This window comes from Glycine max, chromosome 16, assembly GCF_000004515.6.
Source record: "Glycine max cultivar Williams 82 chromosome 16, Glycine_max_v4.0, whole genome shotgun sequence".
Classification (NCBI taxonomy): domain Eukaryota; kingdom Viridiplantae; phylum Streptophyta; class Magnoliopsida; order Fabales; family Fabaceae; genus Glycine; species Glycine max.
The window spans coordinates 32,285,555-32,309,868 of NC_038252.2; the positions used below are offsets into that span (position 1 = coordinate 32,285,555).

General features: G+C 33.2%; 3 protein-coding genes and 2 pseudogenes across 5 annotated transcripts; all 5 read left to right on the forward strand.

Moving 5' to 3' along the window:
* The first annotated feature begins 2,102 nt into the window (after positions 1 to 2,102).
* Positions 2,103 to 8,081, forward strand: LOC100811564 (protein PIGMENT DEFECTIVE 338, chloroplastic). 2 transcript variants are annotated; one of them, XM_041010532.1, is made up of 9 exons: positions 2,103 to 2,349; positions 2,552 to 3,173; positions 3,840 to 3,914; positions 3,995 to 4,066; positions 4,885 to 4,965; positions 5,092 to 5,189; positions 6,644 to 6,769; positions 7,224 to 7,272; positions 7,538 to 8,081. In XM_041010532.1, exons 2-9 carry the CDS (start codon positions 2,901 to 2,903, stop codon positions 7,694 to 7,696), a joined length of 933 nt encoding a protein of 310 aa, XP_040866466.1. In that variant the 5' UTR covers positions 2,103 to 2,349; positions 2,552 to 2,900; the 3' UTR covers positions 7,697 to 8,081. The 2 variants fall into 2 exon arrangements, with proteins under 2 accessions (XP_040866466.1, XP_006599470.1); XM_006599407.4 differs by having other exon boundaries at positions 2,104 to 3,173.
* Positions 8,082 to 9,408: 1,327 nt separating this feature from the next.
* On the forward strand, positions 9,409 to 10,590 carry LOC102668951 (F-box protein At1g30790). The gene has a single exon (XM_006599940.1). It carries the CDS (start codon positions 9,409 to 9,411, stop codon positions 10,588 to 10,590), a length of 1,182 nt encoding a protein of 393 aa, XP_006600003.1.
* Positions 10,591 to 13,021: 2,431 nt separating this feature from the next.
* Positions 13,022 to 15,204, forward strand: LOC102664560 (putative pentatricopeptide repeat-containing protein At5g59200, chloroplastic; annotated as a pseudogene).
* Positions 15,205 to 16,385: 1,181 nt separating this feature from the next.
* Positions 16,386 to 22,933, forward strand: LOC100812093 (putative pentatricopeptide repeat-containing protein At1g12700, mitochondrial). 2 transcript variants are annotated; one of them, XR_418876.4, is made up of 3 exons: positions 16,386 to 18,239; positions 18,656 to 18,736; positions 22,676 to 22,933. XR_418876.4 is itself a non-coding variant. In XM_006599408.4 (2 exons), the coding sequence occupies exons 1-2, from the start codon at positions 16,520 to 16,522 to the stop codon at positions 18,664 to 18,666; spliced, it is 1,731 nt and encodes a 576-aa protein (XP_006599471.1). In that variant the 5' UTR covers positions 16,386 to 16,519; the 3' UTR covers positions 18,667 to 18,933. The 2 variants fall into 2 exon arrangements, 1 of the variants encoding a protein (XP_006599471.1); XM_006599408.4 differs by lacking the exon at positions 22,676 to 22,933 and having other exon boundaries at positions 18,656 to 18,933.
* Positions 19,506 to 22,572, forward strand: LOC100813182 (putative pentatricopeptide repeat-containing protein At1g12700, mitochondrial; annotated as a pseudogene).
* Positions 22,934 to 24,314: the final 1,381 nt, after the last annotated feature.

Consider the following 24,314-nt stretch of genomic DNA (forward strand, 5'->3'; position numbering starts at 1 on the left):
GCCTCAACGTGTCGAGGCACGTGGCTTTGGTGTGCTGTGTCAAAAGCGGGTATGATTGTAAAATTACTACTAACAAGTATGTATATAAAACAGAAAAATTCTTGAATAGGAACAAACTCAACACCTACACTATCCTTACTAAAATTAATAAATCATGTAGTTGTGAAAAAAATTTCTCATTTATTAGATTTAAATTAATTCCTTCTAATATGATGATATGAATATATAATATAGCATAGTTACCTAATGAAATTCGTTAAATAAAAATCAAGAAACATGTTAACTAATAATCTTATTATAAATCTAAATGTGTTAAAGGTGTTATGAAAATAATATAAATAAAAGACAAAAATATAAAGATAGTGTAAAGATGCCAGATATAGAAAATAAAACAGAAAATGTTTTTTAGAGAAAAATTAGGGGAGAGAGAATGATTTCAGGGCAAGAGAAACCTTCATATTCAAAGAACATTTACATAAGAATATATTTCTCTCTCATATCAAGGAAATGTATGGAGGTTCAATCATGTGACTTATTAGATGTAAGACTCTCTCTTGCAACTTAATCAATACCTTGGGGTTGTACGTTTAATTTTATTTTGTTCATATAAACAAAAGATAACGAACAAAATTGAAATTTTTTATTCTATAAATATTGACCAATGGGTTTTTATCTTTAGATTACTTGGAAACCTTTTGAGTAATTCCTCCAACGATAACCACCTTTCTTCTTTCACATGGAGTGGATTTTCCTTGAGACCAAGGAGATCTCATTTTCTATAGCTAGACTTCTATCATTCAGACTATTCATCAACTATTCCTCGACCTTGATGGCTATGGACGATGAAGTTCTCTTTGGCTTCTAAATGCTTAGAGCCTTTCCTAGAGTCTTCATATTAAAGTTCTATCTCATGAACTTTCAAGATACTAATCAACTCCTCCAAAGATTGCTAGGTCATTGGACGCTCTCAAGGTTGTAACAAGTGATCTTCACTGTTTAGGCAAATTACTTCTTTAGATTTTATCCATATTATAGTTTTACCTAAAAATATGAGTTTATTTAATATGGTCTAAAATCTACCAAACATATTTTGTATGTTTTTAATTTGTTTTCTTCCATATTAAAAAACTCATATTGATGCACAATCAAACTCAACTTATTTCTTTTTACCTTTGTGCAACCTTCATATGTGAGACCTAAAGTGTTCTACATTTGCTTAGCACTTTTAAAGTTGTGCACTTTAGTATATTCTTCTTCAAATTAAACACAAATTATGAACTTACGAGCTTTAGATTTTAAGTGATACCTTTGCTTGTCCTCCTTCTTCCATCTATTATGAGATATTTCATTGAGATTCTCATCAAGAGGTATATAGCTACTGATTTCAACTACATTCCATGGTCGTTTTCTTTTCTAATCTTGCTTGCCTTCTCCAATCTCGTGAGAGTGAGATACATGGACTCCTCATTTCTGTCCTTTAAAACGTTACACCATATCCATTGGTGGAAGAGGAGGGATGGAAAAGGAAGGGTCGTTGCTTAAGGACTTCTTCTTAGGTTAATGACATTAATATGTGAAAATTTAAAATACATTCTTTTTAATTGACGTTACATAACATGATTGGAGGGGCATGAAAAGGGACAGACTTTTAGGAGGAATGTGATTTCAATCCGTTTGAAATAATAAGAAATATATTAGAACGGGTTGAATATTAGATAATTTATTATAAATATTTATTTTAATAAAATAAGTATTTTTTTACTAAATTATTTTTATTTTGAAAAATAATTTTCTTACTTATTTTAAAAAATAAATCTTATTTATTTTTTAAAAATATTTATATAAAGACATTTATTTTAAAATTATTTTTAAAGTTTAAATGCACTCATTTTATATTATATTATAGTAAATTAAGTTGTTTATTGTGAAAATTTTATTGTTTAATCTTTTTTCAGTGATATAAAAATTTAATAAAATTGTCATATATACTTTTAATTTTAATACATACTAAAAATTTATCTCCACGATTCATCCATACATGAATTCACAAGAGTCCATACTCCATGCTCTAATAAAGATCAAACCAAGAGAGATTAGTGTAATTAAGTACAATTATCACTAACTGTAATGACAGTCATCCCTTAACAACGAGATAGTGTTGGTGGCATTGCCACTCAAAATGCAGCGAGGCTCAAATTACTTGTGAACTGAACTGAACTGGAGGAAGTGAGAGAAAGAAGCAAAAGGTGAAGATAAAAGAGGATAAACCAAAGTGGCACGAAACTGAGAACTGAACAAAACATCAAATTGTGTCTCAGCATTCGAAGATGTCATTGATTCTTTGTTCTTGTAAGTCCCTTTGTTTTCCCAAGTGTTCTTTACCTCTTAATCATATCAGCAACAATTTGAGGAACAAACCACATGCGAACCCCGTGAAACTCCCATCTCCAACACCCCAAAAATTTTGCCCCTTTACAAATAAATTTTCAATTTTGGGAGCCACCCATGTTCCATTTTGCTCCAGGAATGAGGAATTTGTGGTTGATGATAGGATCCAGGAGCTTGAAACGCTTGAGCTGCAGGACAAGCCTTCACTGGTTCCCATTAAAAACGAGTCCTTTTCTGAAATTGATGTACACTCAGAGAATGATTCTACCGAAGAGGATGTTTTGGCACCCTTTTTGAAGTTTTTCAAAGGGAGTAATGATTCTGTGGTGGAGGAGGAAGAAGCTGGTGGGGTGTTAGAAGGTTCCAAAGAAAGGGGTAATGAGAGTGAAAATGCTGAGAAGTTTTGTGCTGAGTACTATGAGCCCAAACCTGGGGATTTTGTGGTTGGTGTTGTTGTTTCAGGTAATGAGAACAAGCTCAATGTGAATGTGGGGTCAGAGTTACCAGGGACAATGTTGACAAAGGAGGTGCTTCCCTTGTATAGTAAAGAAATGGAGCACTTGTTGTGTGATGTGAACAATGCTGAAGAGAGTCCTACGGTTCAGGGGAAGATAGGGATTCTGAAGAATGATGATGCAATAAATGGGGTGCCAGTGCCTGGGGGAACTGTTGTAGAGATTGGAACCATTTTATTTGCTGAGGTTCTCGGTAGGACACTTGCTGGTAGGCCGTTGCTTTCTACAAGGAGGCTCTTTCGCCGGATTGCCTGGCATCGGCTGAGGCAGGTTTTTGTCTTCCTTTCATTATTCTTTTTACCTTGGTTATGTTTAGTATATTAGATATGAAAACTTTTATGTGTAATTTTGTGAATGGGATGCAAATTCTAGGTTCTTATGACTACTTAGTTGGAATCTCACGAAGCATAGATACAACACAAGACATGAGTGTGACATGACACCAACAAAAGAAACTGCAAATTCTAAAAATTATAGGACACAACTTGGTTAGGATACAACACAAAAAGATGATATTGAGCTAACATAAAAACACAAATCTTACATTACAATAAAAACATCAAGTTTCAATAGTCAACATTTTTCATTGTGAACACAATAAAATACTATCATTTATCTAGTTATTAGCACACAAATTCAAAAATAAAGTAAAGAAATTGAAGGATTTAGGCTAGCATTGGTATGGTAACAGTTTTGACGTGTTCATGATTCCTAGGTTGGAAAGTATTATCATATATTGAATTATTGATAAGGTAAGCGAATGTGTTACATCACTAATAACTACAGTTATAATCAGGAAATATATGTGATAACAAACTTGAAAGCAATGATCTTAAGTCAGATTATTGCTTTAGTCAATTTTAAAACCTACAAAATCAATTAATCTCTTCTCTTGCTGATGAGATTAAAATCTTATGCTTTTAATGTTCTGGGCAGATAAAACAGCTTGGTGAACCTATAGAAGTTAGAATCACTGAGTGGAATACTAAGGGACTGCTGACAAGGATTGAGGTCTGTGCCACTGACCTGAATAATCATGTTCATGTATCATTTGAGAAGATAATTATCACTTCTTGAATTTGGATATGCAGGGTTTGCGAGCTTTCCTACCCAAAGCCGAGCTTATGAAAAGAGCAAATAGCATTACTGAGTTGAAAGAAAATGTGAGTTCCAGCCCTGTAATTTTTCTCCAACAGAAAAATTATATACACTAAAAATCTTATTTTGGGACAGCTAATTTACTTATATGCTTCCATGGGATTCTGGTACTCTATTATTGTATTATATACTATTGAGTGGATCAGCATATAACAATATTTATAGCTTAACTGATGCGGATGGTGTTATTAGGCTCAATTAAAATCTTCTGTAGCTTTGGTTTCCTTGAGTGTGATTGGCAGAAGCCTCTATGAGCTACCCTGTTAATTCGTTGTTGGTTTTTAACTGAAGCAATTATCTTTTCAAGCTTTAGGCATATCTGTGCCTTAAGAAAGTGGCCAGAGATTTTAATAACTAATTAAACAGTAGGAATATTCAACATCCAGAAAATTTAGTTCTGACATGTACTCAAAATATATTCCCTAACTACTTCAGTGAGATCACAGTGTTTTTCCACAAACCTAAATTTATTTAATTTTGTATTTTCTTAAATGTACACCAGTCTATTAAATTTTTATATATCATGATAATTAAGGAGTTCAAGGGGTGATCTCAAGTTGTCTTACATAGTACTATATAAACCTCCTTTTGGTAAATGAATTTAGTTTATTTTTCAATTCTTATTGCTCGGCATGTTACCTGAAAAGTTTTCACTACTTAAAATGCATTTTTCCTCCTTATTTTCCAGTTTCTTTATACGTGGAAAACTACACCAGTTTGACGTTTGTACACATTTGATGTTTCTCTCACCATTTGTTGTTTGTCTTCAGTTTTTTCTTCCATACTTCTTAGTCCTTACAACTATTTGATAATAATGATGTAGATTGGACGCCATATGCATGTACAAGTTATTCTAGTAGATGAAGCTGAAAACAATTTGATACTTAGTGAGAGGGAAGCTTGGGTCAGTACTCAAATCTGTCTATTTCCTTGGTTGTTGCCTCATTTGAATAGTCAGTGTTGGAGTTTACCTTTTGTTTTCTCCTTTTTGTCTTTTGAAATCCCTGCTTTGTAATTGATACGTTTGCAGGAAAAGCTAAATCTTCGAGAAGGAACACTTCTTGAAGGGACCGTAAGAAAGATCCTTCCTTATGGAGCCCAAATAAGGATAGGAGAAACAAATAGAAGGTGAGTGATATCTTGGATATAGATAGTTAACTCTTCATGCATCTATTTGACTGTTTGGTAAGTCATAACGTTATTCAACAGATTCATGTAGGTTCAGTTCTTATTTCCAAGGGAACAATTTCATCTTAGAGTATCGCTTAGATGCTTGCATGCTTCCAATATCCCTGCTTTAAATGTTGCCACTTGTGAAGAAAAAAAATGTTAATGCAAGTTGATCCTACTTATCTCTTACAGAAAAGATAGAAACCAAACTAGATAATTCATGTGCAATAACATGAGTGCTTTTTGTAGGCAAAACATACTTGTGAATCCCTTCAAAATAGAATCATGTAGACCTGCATCAACTCTAATGAGATTAAATTGTCCAATTATTTCTATTAAACCATTTGGTGGATTGCCACTCTGTTTCCTGTTCACTTTTATATTTTCCTCATTTCCTGCAGTAACAGTATTCAACACTGTTGAATTGAGTGGAGTACTGTCATTAAAGTATTAAATTGAGTGTTAAGTGTTTTTCATTTTTCTTTCCCAACATATTGTGTCATTCCCTTGTGGTGGTATTATGAAACTTGCTTATTGAACTCTAGATGTCATTTACTGCCTTAGTAATTAAGTCGCCATGTCAATTTTCTGATTACAAAGAAGAAATATACTTTAAATTCTTATGACCAGAAAGAAAAGGGGAAAAAAGGACTAAACAAGGTTCGACAACTGAGAAAATATAATCTTTAAATGTGGATAAGAATATATTGCCTTGGTTCCAACCAGCATCACCACCCTTCTGCAAAGACTACTTAAATTAGCGAAATTTAAATTGTCAATGCATAAAAAGTTGAAATTCCAGTTAGTTAACAATTGAACTTTTGGGAAGCAATGTATTGGTAAGTGCTTAATTGGTAAGCAGTTTGGTGGTTATGGTATGTCTACCATGGGAGATGTGGTTTTCATAAAATTTCAAATAATCAACTAATCATATAAGAGAGTAAATATTTCCTTGGTTGTTTGCTTTGGTTTGACATTTTTTCTAGACCAATTCTTGCACTTTCTTGTTTTTAAATTTTAACCCAGAAGCAGACATGACTTAACTTCATTTATAGATATCGGTGCATTTTACATTGAAATTTTTATCATCTTAGTGAATACATGAATTTAACAAATATAAGGTGCATCAATCCTTGTTAGATCACAAATTTTCATACTCATACGCACATACCTATCCATTTTCTATTTGTGGAAATTGTTGCATCGTCCGAGATTCTAGCTTGGTTGTTTTTCTATTAAGAACTCTATTTTGTCATCCTATTCTCCTTGTTAACATCTTTAAGATTTGCATATCTTTGTATATATATAACCTGACAATTGACATTTAATTTATCACGAGTGAAAATTATTGAGATCAGCAAACTGTATGTGCATGACCTGACATTTAAAATTAATCTGTTGGGTACCTTCAGTGGATTGCTACATGTTTCAAATATCACTCGAGCCCAAATTACTTCCATCAGTGACATACTTTCTGTTGATGAGAAGGTTAAAGTTCTGGTCGTGAAGTCAGTCTCTCATGATAAAATTTCTTTAAGGTAATGGATTGTGACTTTTGACTGACTTCTGTAATTGTTGGGTGCACTTGTTTATTTTGTTTTTTTGCCCAAGGGATGGGGGGTTAACCCCACAACTACGAACCGATGCACTCGGTTTGTTACTGTTTATTTGGAGTTAATTAAGGAATCAGAACAAACCTTCCAAGCTAACGAAAATCCTAATTCCTACCCTTACTACTTACGACACATGAACTCCTTACAAAATTAGGCATCATCAGGCCTTTCATTCATTCCTTTTACAGTGGTTTCTTGCAAATTGAGATAAATTAACTTTGTTTTGAGTTGCACGTACTTGAACTCACTGTGCTCACATTCCTTGTTCCTTTCTAGTTGAAATGTTTTGTTCAAACCTTTCTTTCTCTCAAAAGTTGTGTTTAAGAAGATTAAGTGGTATACATTGCTGCTAATATCTAATTGTCTTCATGGCATGCAGCATTGCAGACCTTGAGAGTGAACCTGGACTATTTCTATCTAATAAAGAGGTATTTATTTTAGAGTTTAATTTATATGAACCGGTAGTACAGAAATTTTTACACTGTCAACTAATATGAAATTATGTTAGTGTAACTTTTAAAAGTCAATAAACTTATCATATATAATAGTTTCTGATTGGATGACAGGGTAAAAAATCTTTACACTATTAGTGCATATATTATTTACTCCTTTTCATTTTATTTTTATTTAAGTGCTTTGGTTTATGTAAGATTGATATTGACATATGCTTGTTTCTTTCTTTTCTTCCTAAAGAGAGTATTTCTGGAGGCTGATATGATGGCAAAGAAATACAGGGAAAAGCTACCTCCTGCTTTTATCTCTCAACGACCAGATGGCCTCCATAACAATGTCCTCCCTTTTGAAAATGAAGCACTTTATGCTAACTGGAAATGGTTCAAGTTTGAGAGATAATGATGAAACAATTACCCTTGAAAGCATAATAACATTATTCATAGGAAAGCTTGATTGATAGAACCTGACATTGCATAGCACAAAAAGTTCCAAAACGGGGGATTTCATTCTTGGAAGAAAACATTGAGTCTATAACATCCAAGCTTTTGATTCAGTCTTTATTCATTCATAAGTTGATTGCATGCATTGCAGAGCACACAAGGTATGTGGTTTCAATAGTGTGATATGCTTTCAGATTATTTTTTTTCCTTTCATTTTTTGCCTTAATATTTATTCAAAATGATTTTTTTCCATGCCTTTTTAGCTTGTTGATTAATAGGTAGATTCATGTAGCTTGTAAATTTTTATGTAAGTTATATTTACATTTTTTTCACTTCAATTTTAATGCTTTCCTTTTCGTCTTGTCTCTATCTTTAACTTTTCATCTATTTTTGCGTTTTCTTTTAAAGGGTTTTATGTCGCATGTATTGCTAGTTTGGAGATAACAATTGATGTTCCAAGATATTAAATCATTTGATGTTTCTCAACAAAATTCAGCTATTTATCACAATAATACAGGGGGAAAAACAATTTACTTTTTCCGCTTGTTTTAGCAAGGAACTTATACGTTTAATTGGAAAATGTCTTCTCATTTAGCGTCATTATATTATATTTTATTTTTTAAATCAAATTTACTAAGTCTTCAATTTCTTCTGTGGATAAAAAAAATTCAAAACAGTCGAAGACACCTAATACTTAGGTGGCATTAAAGTGTTGTTAAAGAACACTACTATCAAACCCAATACTTTTAAAGTTAACAAATATAATAATTAGTTACATTGGAAAAATATAATAATCAGAAAGGTGAAATAAATCATATCATTTTGGGTGAGATAAATTAGTTTATAATATTTGAACCAATCACGATGTATCAAATAATAATAATACATTAGTTTATTATTATTATAATATATTTATTATATCAATTAATATAAGATTTATTGAAATGATTAAATCAATTTAATAAATAAAATAAATATAGAATCTATATTAATTAATTAAATTATTATGAGATTCTCACGTGATATTACTCCAAATCAAACATTTTTTTACATAGATATATAATAGATAATAGAATAGATATAGTATAGTAGATTAATTTTAGAAAACTATCACGCAATTTTAACAAACGGTTAATATTGTTAAATTATATAGATTATAATTATATTCTACTGGATAGGATAAAATTAAGATTCATCATATATATTTTTTATCTTATCTTATTATCATCCAAATAATTTTTTATTTTATTTTGTAATTTAATCTTGACAGCTAGTAAATAGGTCAAAAAGCTAGCTAGGTCTCTCTAATCTTACTGAACAAACGCGTATCTTTCCAAGACACCAAATAAGTCCTGTGCAGTACTCTTTGCCTTTGGGTATATTTCTTTGCCCCCAAGCCATTGTCAAATTTCGTCAATTGTATGACCATTTATTTGTCTAGGGATTTCCAAAGCCGTAATCTTATTAAAAAAAAAAAAGAGTTTAATTTGATAATTTTTCTGATTGCATTAGATATAAAAAAATAACTCTTATAAATGAAAAAATTTAAATTTAAAATAATTAAGCTAACTCTCCTCTATAAAAAACCGTGACCACTTGCTCCTAATTTCATTAACACTCTTCAAAGCCTTGTTTCCCAAGTCTCTTAACACACATTCTGCAGCAGTCATCATGGCTGCATTCTCCTGGGACCAGTTATTTGAGGTTTTTTCTTGTTTACCTGCCAAAGCCATTCATAGGTTCAAATGCACAAGCAAAACACTGGCCAAGCTTCTTGAAGAAACCTGTTTTGCATCAAAGCAAGCTCAGAACTCAATGAAGAAGGATGATACATGTTTCTTCCTTCAACAAGAGACCCCTCATTACAATGAAAAAGTTGAAGTTGAGTTGCATCCATTACCCGGAAACCAATTGTCTTCTGGCGTGTCCCATGATGTTCTGAGATTCTTGTCTAACTCAACAAGAGTCTTGGCTTCCACTAAAGGGTTGATTCTTTGTAATCACGCCACGAGCCACACACCAATTGAACTCTTCATTTGTAACCCATCAACAAAAACTTGGTTACCCATTCCCACCCCGAAGGAAGTTCAAAAAAGATATGATGCTGCTGATCCCACAATGCTGTTGCTAGAATCTTCCTACGATGGCTGTGATGATGATTACATGGTATTTCACCTTGAACTTGAAAGCACAACAGATTGGTCCTCAAATTATGCCTGCAAGATTTTCAAGCCTAAGGAAGGTTCGTGGAAAACAATGGAAACAAGTTTCTTTGTAGGTGGCAGGAACATGAAGTTTAACATGCCTGTGTGTTGTAACAGGGCAATCCACTTCATTTCTGATTGTGGTCCTTATCTGACTAAAAGGAGCTGCTTTTTTAACCCCTATGTCATGTCTTACAATCTAGAGAGTGGCACCTCAACAATGCTAAGGGTGCCAAAAGATGCTAGAAGGGGCTCCCATGATTCAAGTTGTGACATGAGAATTTTCATTTGGGGAAAGGCTTACACAGCTCAATGCTCCATATGTTTGGTGAGGCTAAGAAAATCTGTCTTCACTGTTTGGATCTTGACAGATTATGAACCAAGCAGATGGTTGAGAATTCTCAAGGTAAGAACAAAAGGAATGGGCTTGAGGGAGGAAAATCCTAAAATAACCGGATTCGCGGTTATGAATGGTGATCTCCTAGTTTTTGCAACTGAAACAAGGGTCTATAGCTATGGTTTAACAGAGGAAAACTATATGAGGGTTGAGGAAATCTGCCAACACAGATTCCAATCTAATGTCTGCTTTACTTCATACTTAGATACCCTTCGGTTCTGTGGGCGTGGTGCTGAAAGTGTGCCTTTTTAAGGTTGTTGTCATATTCAAAGAAAATGCTTAATTCTATGTAGTTGAGATTCATTGGTATCTCCTTGTCTTCATATAAGATGTTTTGATTTTAATCTGATGTAGTTCAGTAGTTGTCCCTTTCTATATGTAGTTGTCCATAAAAGAAAAATGCTATGCAATTTCACATTCAAGTTTTTGTTTTCTGCATTGGTAGCTTCATGTAATAGAATAGTATATGCAGTAATATAATTGAGCTTTGATTTCATTTTTCCAGACCTGTTTTGTTTCTGTATATTAATACTGTTATTTGCCAGGTAATTTCTGATTTCCCTGTCTCCTAATGAAACTAAAAATAATCTTCATTATACTTGTATGTTGATTTCATTTCTAGCCTGAAGAAAAGTGTTGTATTACTAGAGCTGGCTACAACCTTCAGAGTTTAGATCCATTGAAATGTCATTAAGATTTGTGTTTAGTAATCTGAAATTTTGCAAACTTGGTTAATAAATTTGTTACTACTTATTTACATGTGCTCTTTACCGATATGTTTGCAGTACAATTTGTATGAGTATCACAGGACTGCAAACATGTGTAAGGCCCATCTTCTGAACATTAAAGTGGTATTTTCTCGTATTATTAAAACGAAGAAGTTTTCCAGAAAAATCGTCCCACCTTTTTTGCATGCAAATTTCATTAAAAAATTTATGTAAATCAGGTAACATATTGATATTATTATTAAAGTAATTTGTATTGATGATTGTCTTGTTGATCTTAAAAACGCATGTCAATAAATATATTATGGAGAATCTCTGCATAGTAAAATGCACCAAGAAGCATGCCCATTGATTTTCATTTAAATTGTCTAGTTAACCAGGTTATCAAGGAGCCCTTAATTGCATCATTAATTAGAAAGTAGTCAAATAGAAGTAAAATAGAACAAGCATATCTCTTATTTTCTCTTATTATTAAAGTAAAAAAATTCGTATTAATTAGAAATGAGAGTTTTAGTTATTTCTACATGCAAATTTTGCTAAAAAAAAACTCATGTAAATATTGATATTATTATTAAAACAATTTGTATTGATTACTGTCTTATTAATATTAAAAACACGTGCGCCCAATCAATGACTATATTATGGAGAATCTCTGTAGTAATTGACCAAGATGCACTCCCATTGATTTTCTTTTGAAATGTCATGCCCATTAATTTTCATCTAAAATGTGTAGTTAACAAGGTAATCAAGCAGTCGTTAACTGCATCATTAACTAATATCCTTACTTTTCATTATTAATTAGAAATTAATCATTTACTAATAAAACACTAACAAAATAACATTTGTTTCAATCTAAGAGTTAACTTTCTTTTGTAAAAAATTGATTTAGTTTAATTTTTTAATCATGTTATTATTGGTAGGATGTATCTAACAACTTTGTTAATATTTTTTTTCTATAAAAAATGACATTTGTGCATGTGACAAAACCTTCCTCAAAGGAAACATTATTAATGTTGTGCAGTTTTGCAAATATAAAAGAAATAAATAAAAGAAATGGAGGAAAAAAGAAATAAAGGAAAGAAAAGGAGGAATAAAAGTATGAAATCGAAGAGAGGAAGGAGAGGAAACATATAAAAAGGAATGGAGAATCTCAATTTGAAATAGAAAATACAACTTATTAAATAGTACCGTGTACAAATAAATTTAAAGGAGGATTTTTTTTAATTACATACAAAGTAATATTAATAATTTTACTAGTTTTTTATATTATTGAAAAAAAAGCTAAAATCAATTCAAATGTTAAAAAAGTAATTTATTTAAAATTTAAAACGAAATTGGTTAAATCTTAATTTAAATATTTATTTCATAACCGTTTGTAATATTTTTTGAAAAATTTAAAATTTCGGATAAGTATTCATAATCGTTTTAAAATACTTAAAACTTATCATTTGAATTAATTCAATTAAAATATATTTGTAAAAAATTGGATTTAAATTGATTATAAATATTAAATATATTTTAAAAATTTGAAATTTTCAAGAAAGAATTGATAAAAAAAATTAAGATTAGTACAATAAAAATTACTTCTATGTGATCAAATGATTATGTACTTTACTTTTATATTCAAAACAGAATTTATTACAATTTGAAAATGAAATTTATTAAAAATCTTAATTTAACTACTTTATTTCATTGTTTCCTGGTATCAACAATGCATTCGTAATGTTTTTGAAGTGAATAGAAGTAATAGAAAAAGGTTTTAAGAAAAAGAAAAAGAAAAATTAATAATTTTTTTTTAAAATTTATAGTGGTCTCATTTAATATTATTCATGATATAATATTATTTATTTTAATACAAATAATATATGCTCATTAAATATAATACCTGTCTAAAAATTTATATATATTATTATTTTTTACATAAAAATAGTTGTTGCAGTGTGTGATCTGAATCCCGATGAACAACGTGCTTTTGGTTGGGAGTACCTTACTAAAGAAGCACAAGCTGCAGGTTCTGCGCGTCTAGTGTAAGAAGACATGGATATAAAATACGTTACAAAACGCTAATTTTCAGTGACCAAAGCACATGATAAGGCCATTACCAAACAGGGAAGAACGGGAATCGCGCCCATGAAATGATTATTTCCACAGTGCCTATAACAACCGCAAATTTACCAAATCCACGTTCTAACTCCCATGATTCTAACCTTCGTAAAGCCATAATCTCACTCCTTCACAAGAACCGCAAGAACCCAAAACACGTTCAATCAATACACGGCCACGCCATAAAAACTAGAACTTCACAAGACCCTTTTGTAGCCTTCGAGCTTCTTCGCGTATATTGCAAGGTGAACTACATTGATCATGCCATCAAGCTCTTCCGCTGCACCCAGAACCCAAATGTGTACCTTTACACTTCCCTCATTGATGGGTTTGTGTCATTTGGCTCTTACACTGATGCCAAATGGTTCGGAAGCACGTTTTGGCTGATAACTATGCAGTCACAGCGGTGTTGAAATCATGCGTGCTTCAACGTGCTTTGGGAAGTGGAAAAGAGGTTAATGGGCTTGTTTTGAAATCTGGGTTGGGCTTGGATAGGTCCATTGGGTTGAAGTTGGTTGAGTTGTATGGGAAGTGTGGTGTATTGGAGGATGCGAGGAAGATGTTTGATGGAATGCCTGAACGAAATGTGGTGGCATGTACCGTTATGATTGGTTCGTGTTTTGATTGTGGGATGGTTGAGGAGGCGATTGAAGTGTTCAATGAGATGGGAACTCGGAATACAGTGTGTTGGACAATGGTGATTGATGGGTTGGTGAGGAATGGGGAGTTCAACAGGGGTTTGTAGGTGTTCAGGCAGATGCAAGTGAAGGGTGTGGAGCCTAATGAGGTTACGTTTGTTTGTGTCTTGTCCGCGTGTGCACAGTTGGGAGCTTTGGCTCGGTCGATGGATTCATGCATACATGCGCAAGTGTGGTGTTGAGGTTAACCGGTTTGTTGCCGGTGCGTTGATCAATATGTATTCAAGGTGTGGTGACATTGATGAGGCACAATCATTGTTTGATGGGGTGAGAGTGAAAGATGTGTCTACTTATAATTCCATGATTGGGGGATTGGCTTTGCATGGGAAGAGCATTGAAGCAGTTGAGTTGTTTAGTGAAATGCTTAAGGAGAGGGTTAGGCCAAATGGTATAACATTTGTTGGGGTTTTGAATGCTTGCAGCCATGGAGGGTTGGTGGATCTGGGTGGTGAAATATTTGAATCAATGGAAATGATTCATGGGATTGAACCAGAGGTAGAACACTATGGCTGCATGGTTGACATTCTTGGTAGGGTAGGTAGGCTTGAAGAGGCCTTTGACTTCATTGGGAGGATGGGAGTGGAAGCTGATGATAAAATGCTTTGCCCATTATTAAGTGCTTGTAAAATCCATAAGAACATAGGGATAGGAGAAAAGGTTGCAAAACTTTTGAGTGAACATTATAGGATAGATTCTGGTTCCTTCATCATGCTGTCAAATTTCTATGCTTCTTTGGAAAGATGGAGCTATGCTGCAGAAGTTAGAGAAAAGATGGAGAAGGGAGGAATCATAAAGGAACCAGGTTGTAGTTCTATTGAAGTCAACAATGCAATTCATGAGTTTCTTTCAGGAGACCTCAGATACCCTGAGAGGAAAAGAACCTACAAAAGGTTAGAGGAGTTAAACTATTTGACAAAGTTCGAAGGTTATTTACCAGCAACTAAGGTGGCTTTACATGATATTGATGATGAACAAAAGGAATTGGCTTTGGCTGTGCATAGTGAGAGGCTTGCAATATGCTACGGACTAGTCTCAACTGAAGCTTACACAACACTTAGAGTTGGGAAAAATGTAAGGATATGCGATGATTGCCACGCAATGAACAAGCTCATAGCAAAGATTACTAGGCGAAAAGTTGTGGTTAGAGATCGCAATAGATTCCACCATTTTAAAAATGGAGAATGTTCTTGTAAGGATTACTGGTGAGTAATAAACACTTTTAGTGTATATTTAGACACATAACTCATAAAACCGGTAAGTTTGTCACGATTGAGGTTGCAATGTAGCAATCACTTTGAATGAGAGTTGTTTCTAATTGCTATCATTAGAATAAAAGCCATGCTATTTAGTATCGAAGAGACAAGCTCGAATTGCACGACATAAAATGTGTCATATAGTTATTTTTAAAACATTTAATTAAGTTTTTCAAAAAATGAACTATTTTCAAATTATTATCTAATATTTATTTTTTGTCAGGTAATTACTTGAAAATAATTTATGTTTCAATTTACAACTTGTCGTTAGTCTTCTTGTGTCAAGTGATGATGTGTGTCAAATTGAGTGTCATGTTATCACGTCTTATCATCGACATCTCATTATCACGTCATTATTTGCAATGACGTGTTATTGACTAAGGATGATGACATCTGTCACGTCATCATTAAGGGTAGAAGACTAATTACAAGTAGTAAATTGAAACAATTTTTGTTCAGGTAATAATTTTATAAAAAATTAATTTTTGGTTAGTAATATGAAAATCACTTATTTTTCAAATATGAAAAACATCTTTAATTCAAAATGGAAAAATAATTTTTTAATTAACAAATGATAAGGAGGATTTTTATCAAAATAAATAATTTAATTTCAGATAAAATGATAAATGATAGATTTTATTATTTTATTGAAATTAAAAATAAAAATGATAATCGCAAATTTAAATTATGATTGAAAACAAATCTTATAAGTCAATAAGAAAAAATCATTTCTCAAACACTTTTATTTGATCAAATAAATTTGTAAAATTGTCAAAAAAACTAAAAATTAATTAAAATAACTTGATTTAATCAAATTTAACTTATTTATTTATTTTAAGATGATTCCTCGTTCAAATTAAGAAATACATTAAATTAATAAGATATTTTTTATTGGTAGAAATAAAAAATACTATTTGAAATTTATAATAACTTACCTATCAATTTATCATGTTTAAGATTTATATTAATAAATGATAATAAAGATGAAGTTAAAGATGTAAGATGCATACATTTAATATTTGAACAAAGCTAATAAAAAATTCAACAAGTTCAAATGTATATTTTGGGTGCAAATAATAGTAAAGGAAGAGTAAGGGAAGACATATGTTGCATGCGTAGATTAATCATAAACGGCAAAACACTAATTATATATAATTTAAATATGTTTTTCATTCTTAGAAAATATGTTTTTTTTTCATATTAATACTTAACATTCATTTTTTTCAACGAAGTATATGAAAAAAATTTCTTTCAATTAACTATATGTCATTAGTCTCTTTCTCTCAATTTTATTGTTAGCGCATTGCCCTCTATCAGTTCATGCCTCGAATCGGAGCAAACTGAGCTTTGATCTCTGTTTCACATAAACCAACCAAACAAACACAATCCATTCAACACAACAATGTCATTCTCATTCTCATTGTCAAGAAGGTTAAGCTCTTCTCCCTCTCTTTCCATTCCCACCTTTCCTCCTTCTCTTCCAAACCCCACTTTCACTCTTTGCTTTCACTCTCAGCCTCCATCCATTGAAAATGTTGTTGATGATGCTGTTTCCCAGTTCAATCGCATGCTCCTTGTGCGTCGTACCCCACCCATCATTGAATTTGGCAAGATTTTAGGATACCTTGTAAAGATGGAGCATTATCCTACTGCCATTCCCCTTTTTAGACAAATGGAAGTCAAAGGAATTGAGCCAAATCTTGTTACTTTGAGCATCCTCATCAATTGTTTCTGCCACTTGGGCCAAATGGCCTTTTCTTTTTCTGTATTGGCCAAAATTCTAAAATTAGGTTATCAGCCGGATACCATAACCTTGACTACACTCCTGAAAGGTCTATGTCTCAAAGGTGAGGTCAAGAAATCACTGCACTTTCATGACAAGGTCGTAGCACAAGGATTTCAGATGAACCAGGTTAGTTACGGGATCCTGCTCAATGGACTATGTAAAATAGGAGAAACTAGATGCGCCATCAAGTTGCTGAGAAAGATTGAAGACAGATCAATTAGGCCTGATGTGGTAATGTACAGCACAATCATTGATAGCTTATGCAAAGATAAACTTGTAAACGAGGCTTATGATTTTTATTCTGAAATGGATGCTAGAGGAATTTTCCCTGATGTTATCACTTACACTACTCTAATATGTGGCTTTTGCCTTGCCAGTCAGTTAATGGGAGCATTCAGTTTATTAAATGAAATGATATTGAAGAACATCAACCCGGATGTTCATACCTTTAGTATATTGATTGATGCATTATGTAAAGAAGGAAAGGTGAAAGAAGCCAAAAATTTATTAGCTGTGATGATGAAAGAAGGAGTAAAACCTAATGTTGTTACTTATAATACTTTAATGGATGGATATTGTTTAGTTGGTGAAGTGCAGAATACAAAACAGATATTACACGCCATGGTCCAAACGGGAGTAAATCCTAATGTTCGTAGCTACACTATAATGATTAATGGATTATGTAAGAGTAAAAGGATGGATGAGGCCATGAATCTCCTAAGAGAAATGCTGTATAAAGATATGATTCCTGATACAGTGACATACAGTTCTCTTATTGATGGTTTCTGTAAATCAGGGAGAATTACTTCTGCTTTGAATCTTTTGAAGGAGATGCACCACAGAGGTCAACCAGCTGATGTAGTCACCTACAATTCCTTGTTAGATGGTTTATGCAAAAACCAAAACCTTGAAAAGGCAACTGCACTATTCATGAAAATGAAGGAGCGGGGAATTCAGCCAAATAAGTACACATACACGGCACTTATTGATGGATTATGTAAAGGTGGAAGACTTAAGAATGCACAAAAACTTTTTCAAAATCTCTTAGTTAAAGGCTGTCGTATAAATGTCTGGACATATAATGTGATGATCAGTGGGCTTTGTAAAGAGGGCATGTTTGATGAAGCATTGGCCATGAAGTCAAAAATGGAAGAGAATGGTTGCATCCCCGATGCTGTAACTTTTGAAATTATTATTCGTTCTCTTTTTGTGAAGGATCAAAATGATAAGGCCGAGAAACTTCTGCATGAAATGATTGCTAAAGGCCTATTACCTTTTAGGGATTTTCATGGTGAGCGATCTCCAGTTACAAATAAAGTTATTGTGAATTTTCATGGTGAGTGACCAATACTATGGACATTTCATTTGATTAAAAATCATATGCTGGATCATTTATTTGGGTATTGTAACAATAACTTTCATTTATTTATTTATTGTTTTAGTGTTGTCATAACTCAGACCTACATTTTTTCTTCCCAGTGTCTCGTCTACTTTTAAGGTTTTGTTCAGTCATTGTTAATTCTTTGTGTTTCAGATAACAAACCAAGCTGAAACAGACTTATTATTTGAAATGCCTTAACTTTTATAGTTGACTCTATTTACTCCTGATTATAGAAAGTATAATTGAATTCTGTTTTTATCTGTTTATTTCCCTGGTCTTTTTGTAGAAAAGGAAGATTTAAAACCTACAGCATATTTGTTTGCATCATCTGAGTAGTCTTAGATTTTAAAGTTGCTAATGTTTTCCTCCAGGTCATTGCTGATAAATTAATGGAAGCTTCTTGAAAGGACAGAACTTATTTTGGTTGTACTCATTCCGGATTGTGCGTTCCGGTGAGTAATTTGTTGCGGCTGGTTTCCTGTACTTTTTGTGGTCTTACAAGGCCTTGCTGCTTCAATGTTGTGAGGGACAATTTTGCCGTGTGTCACCCATTCCAACTGTCCTTTACTTGAGAATATAATTGAAATGTATGATTTTGAATTGATTCACCCAATTAACTGTGAAATCTAATATAACTTTGTTGCGCTTTGATTTCTATTTTCAATTGACTGCAGTTGAACAAATCTATACTCACATCACAGGTGACTAGCATATTTAATTTCGATTTTGAAACATGATTTCTTTTGATCATTTTACTATGGACCCTCGATGACATATTTGGGGAATTGGAATTTGAAACTTGAAAGTTGGTGTCGACATCCAATGCTTATATATCCCCATAGTACCAAGTGGAATTTTACTGTTTAAGTCGCAGCTTAGTATTGTTCACCTTGAAACATTTGATACAGAGCTTGTTGCTATGCATTAAGTTAGCAGAGCATAATTTGACAATTATATATTACATAATTAAGATTACTTTCTTTATATTTTTATCATTTTGTTGTAAACACATTTTTAAAATTATATTCCAAAATCTAAGAAAATAGCCTTTTGCTGTCTGAAATTTTGTTCACAAAACATTATCCTTATGTTATGATGTGCTCTAAAATGTACCCTTCATAAGCTGAAAAAAAAAATACTGGATTAAGAGTACCTGCTAAATTTTAAACATTTTAGATTGTTATTTCCCCATTACTTTCTCATTTCTATGGAGTACGATATGATAAAGTTTTGACGTTTAGGTTTATTATAGTAGCAGAACTACCTCAGGCACTGGAGGAGTGATTGCACTAGTAGAAATAGGAAGTACAATACTACGAAGTTTGAGCATAACAAATGAACTGCGCTTGAAAGGATGTTAACTTGTTTCAAGATAGGATCACATCAGGACAATTGATCAGGTGACTCAATGTCGTCTATTTGGTGTTATATCCTCTTAGGAATGCCACATGCACCTTGGTTGGTTTTAAATTAATTCTTGAAAAAAGTGTCTTTAAAACAAAGAAATGGAGCAAAACCAGTTACGATTCTGCAGAGAGAAACAAGATACCCTACACTGAATTAGAAAGTATTGCAATAACGTAAGAGCAGTGGTTGCTCAAGCCAAGGATAATTCCTATGGCCCCATATATATCTTCCTAGGAGACTTAAAAGTTACAGTTGCTCTTGTTATTAATTTCTTGAAAAGAAAATCTGACATGAAAGTGAGCATTAAAGGGAAGAGCATCCAAATTGGAACAGAAGAGTGACTGTGACTGCAACAATGCAGAATGTGGTTTTCCATTCATGGGAGAGAAACAGCGCAACAAAAAGAGTTGCAGGACTGTTAATTTGCTCGAGACACCTGGTAGGATTGAGTAGAAGAGGTCGTCACGTGTGAATCTTTAGTTGTTTAATACAACCCATTAGTTTAAGACAGATTCTACCGTTCGAAATTGAAACAAGTTTCACACGGTGGGAAAGTTCAAGTTTCGCATGGTAGGAAAGTTCATTTAAATCCATTAGATAAGCTTATTTTGAAATCAATGACTATCATTTTTTGTTTTTTGTTTTGCTTTAGTTTTTTGTTTTTATTCTAGTTTTCCGATTTTTCTCTCTTCGCTCTCCCACTTTTCTTCTTCTCCTCTATTTCTTCGCGCCATGTCTCCACCTTCTCTACCTCTACTTCTCTACCTCTACTGCAGTTGTTTATCACCTCATGAATATCTTGTTGTTAGCGCATTGCTCTCTATCAGTTCATGCCCCAAATCAGAGCAAACTAAGCTTTGATCTCTGTCTCACATAAACCGATTCAACACAACAATGTCACTGTCATTCTCATTGTCAAGAAGGTTAAGCTCTTTTCTTCCAAACCCCATTTTCCCTCTTTGCTTTCACTCTCAGCCTCCATCCATTGACAATGTTGTTGATGATGCTGTTTCCCAGTTCAATCGCATGCTCCTTATGCGTCATACCCCACCCATCATCAAATTTAACAAGATTTTAGGATCACCTGTAAAGATGAAGTACTATCCCGCTGCCATTTCCCTTTCTAAACAAATGGAAGTCAAAGGAATTGAGCCAAATCTTGTTACTTTGAACATCCTCATCAATTGTTTCTGTCACTTGGGCCATATGGCCTTTTCTTTTTCTGTATTGGGCAAAATTCTAAAATTAGGTTATCAGCCAAATACCCTAACCTTGACTACACTCATAAAAGGTCTGTGTCTCAAGGATGAGGTCAGGAAATCACTGCACTTTCATGACAAGCTCGTAGCACAAGGATTTCAGATTAACCATGTTAGTTGCGGAACCTTGCTCAATGGACTATGTAAAATAGGAGAAATGAGAGGCGCTAATGAAGTTGCTGAGGGTGATTGAAGACAGATCAACTATAACTAATGTTGTAATGTACAACACCATCATTGACGGCTTATGCAAAGATAAACTCGTAAACGAGGCTTATGATTTATATTCTGAAATGGATGTTAGAGGAAATTTTCCTAATGTTATCACTTACCATACTCTAATTTGTGGCTTTTGCCTTGCGGGTCAGTTAATGGAAGCATTTGGTTTATTAAAAGAAATGATACTGAAGAACATTGACCCAGATGTTTATACCTATAATATATTGATGGATGCATTATGTAAAGAAGGAAAAGTGAAAGAAGCCAAAAATTTATTAGCTGTGTGATGAAAAGGAGTAAAAATTTATTTTGTTACTTACAATACTTCAATGGATGGGTATTGTTTAGTTGGTGAAGTGCAGAATACAAAACAAATATTCCACGCTATGGGCCAAATAGAAGTAAATCCTAATGTGTTTACAACTACAATATAATGATTAATGGATTATGTAAGAGTAAAAGGGTGGATGAAGACATGAATCTCCTAAAAGAAAGGCTGAAAACAAATATGGTTCCTAATACAATGACATACAGTTCTCTTGTTGATGGATTGTGCAAATCAGGGAGAAAGTCTTATGCTTTGGATCTTATTGATGAGATACACCGCAGACGTCAACCAGCTGATGTAGTCACCTACACTTCCTTATTAGACGGTTGATGCAAAAACTAATACCTTGACAAGGCAATTGCACTATTCAAGAAAATGAAGGAACGGAGAATTCAGCCAAATGTGTACACACACAGTACTTGACGGGCTGTGTAAAGGGTGGAAGACTTAAGAATGCACAGGAGTTTTTCCAACATCTTTTGGTTAAAGGCTATTGTATAGATGTCTGGACATATACTGTCATGATCAGTGGGCTTTGTAAAGAGGGCATGCTTGATGAAGCTTTGGCCATGAAGTAAAAGATGGAAGACAATGGTTGCATCCCTAATGCTGTAACTTTTGAAATCATTATTTGTTCTCTTTTTGAGAAGGATGAGAATGATAAGGCCTTGTAGTAAGAATAATCCTAGGTATGATGCTTTCCAACTAGAATTTAAGTTATTGTGCATTTTGATGGCGATCGATCAATGTTTATTTCTTTTGATTGTTTCAAAGACTATGCTATGGAGATTTCATTTGATTAAAAGCCACATGCTGTTTCATTTATTTTGGTATTGTAACAATAACGTGTTGATTTTTTTTCTGAGTCTTGACATAACTACAATTTTCCTTTCCAGTGTACTACCTCTCTCGTCTACTTTTGAGGATTTGTTCAGTCACTGTTAATTGTTAGTGTTTCAAACAACAGACCAAGTTGCAACAGACATGTTATTTGAAACACTTCAACTTTGATAGTTGACTCTATTTACTCCTGATTATAGAAAGTATAACTGGATTCTGTTTTTTGCTATTTATTTCCCTGGTCTTTTTGCAGAAAATAAAGAGTTAAAACCTAAAGCCTTTTTGTTTGCATCATCTGAGTTGTCTTTGGTTTTAAAGTTGCTGATGTTTTCCTCCAGGTCATTGCTGATAGATTAATGGGAGCTTCTTGAGAGAACAGAGCATATTTTGGTTGTACTCATTCAGGATTGTGCGTTCTGGTGAGCAAATTGTTCTGCTGGTTTCCTGTACTTGTTATGGCCTTACAAGGCCTTGGTGCTTCAATCTTGTGAGTGACAGTTTTGCCATGTGTCACCCATTCCAACTGTGCTTTACTTGAGAATATAATTGAAATGTATGATTTTGAATTGATCCACACAATTAGCCGTGAAATCTAACATAGCTTCGTTGTGCTTTGACATCAATAAAGTTCACTATCTTCTATTAATATAATAAGAATTTATATTAAATAAAACACTTGAGCATATTAAAGAACACTTTTCTATTAAACCCAATCCTTTTAAAGTTAGCAAATATAAACATCAGTTACATAGGAAGAATATAATAATCGAAGAGGTGAAATAGATGAGATCACTTCGTGTGAGATATATTAGTTTACATGGTCATTAAATATAATACCTATCTAAAAAATTATATATATTAACTTTTTTACATAAAAATAATTATTGCAGTGTGTGATCTGAATCCCGATGAACAACTAACGTGCTTGGTTGGGAGTACCTTACTAAAGAAGCACAAGCTGCAAGTTCTGCGCGTCTAGTGTAAGAAAACGTGGAAATAAATACATTACAAAACGCTAATTTTCAGTAACCAAAGCACATAATAAGGCCATTACCAAACAGGGAAGAACGGGAATCACGCCCCTGAAATGATTATTTCCACAGTGCCTACCATAACCGCAAATTTACCGAATCCACATTCTTACTCCCATGATTCTAACCTTCGTAAAGCCATAATCTCACTCCTTCACAAGAACCGCAAGAACCCAAAACACGTTCAATCAATACACTGCCACGCCGTAAAAACTAGAACTTCACAAGACCCTTTTGTAGCCTTCGAGCTTCTTCGCGTATATTGCAAGGTGAACTACATTGGTCATGCCATCAAGCTCTTCCGCTGCATCCAGAACCCAAATGTGTACCTTTACACTTCCCTCATTGATGGGTTTGTGTCATTTGGCTCTTACCCGCCACTGAGGTTAGAGGAGTTAAACTATTTGACACAGTTCGAAGGTTATTTACCAACTGAGGTGGCTTTACATGATATTGATGATGAACAGAAGGAATAGGCTTTGGATGTGCATAGTGAGAGACTTGCAATATGCTACGGACTAGTCTCAACTGAAGCTTACACAACACTTAGAGTTGGGAAAATTTTAAGGATATGCGATGATGATTGCCACGCAATGATCAAGTTCATAGCAAAGATTACTAGGCGAAAAATTATGGTTAGAGATCGCAATAGATTCCACCATTTTGAAAATGGAGAATGTTCTTATAAGGATTACTGGTGAGTAATAAACACTAAACACTTTTAGCGTGTATATTTAGACGCATAATTCATAAAACCCGTAAGTTTGTCACGACTGAGGTTGCAATTTAGCAATCACTTCGAATGAGAGTTGTTTCCAATTGCTATCATGAGAATAAAAGTCACGCTACACTGGACATAAAATGTGTCATATAGTTATTTTTAAAACATTTAATTAAGTTTTTCAAAATATGAACTGTTTTCAAATTATTATCTAATATTTATTTT

What these genes read in the sequence shown, in the direction of transcription:
- LOC100811564 (XM_006599407.4), top strand. Translation starts at nt 2,328, where the DNA reads ATGTCATTGATTCTTTGTTCTTGTAAGTCCCTTTGTTTTCCCAAGTGT. An exon ending in GACTGCTGACAAGGATTGAG is followed by an intron (nt 3,915 to 3,994) that starts GTCTGTGCCACT and finishes TTGGATATGCAG; the next exon opens with GGTTTGCGAGCTTTCCTACC. An exon ending in TATTTCTATCTAATAAAGAG is followed by an intron (nt 7,273 to 7,537) that starts GTATTTATTTTA and finishes TTCTTCCTAAAG; the next exon opens with AGAGTATTTCTGGAGGCTGA.
- LOC102668951 (XM_006599940.1), top strand. Translation starts at nt 9,409, where the DNA reads ATGGCTGCATTCTCCTGGGACCAGTTATTTGAGGTTTTTTCTTGTTTA.
- LOC100812093 (XM_006599408.4), top strand. Translation starts at nt 16,520, where the DNA reads ATGTCATTCTCATTCTCATTGTCAAGAAGGTTAAGCTCTTCTCCCTCT.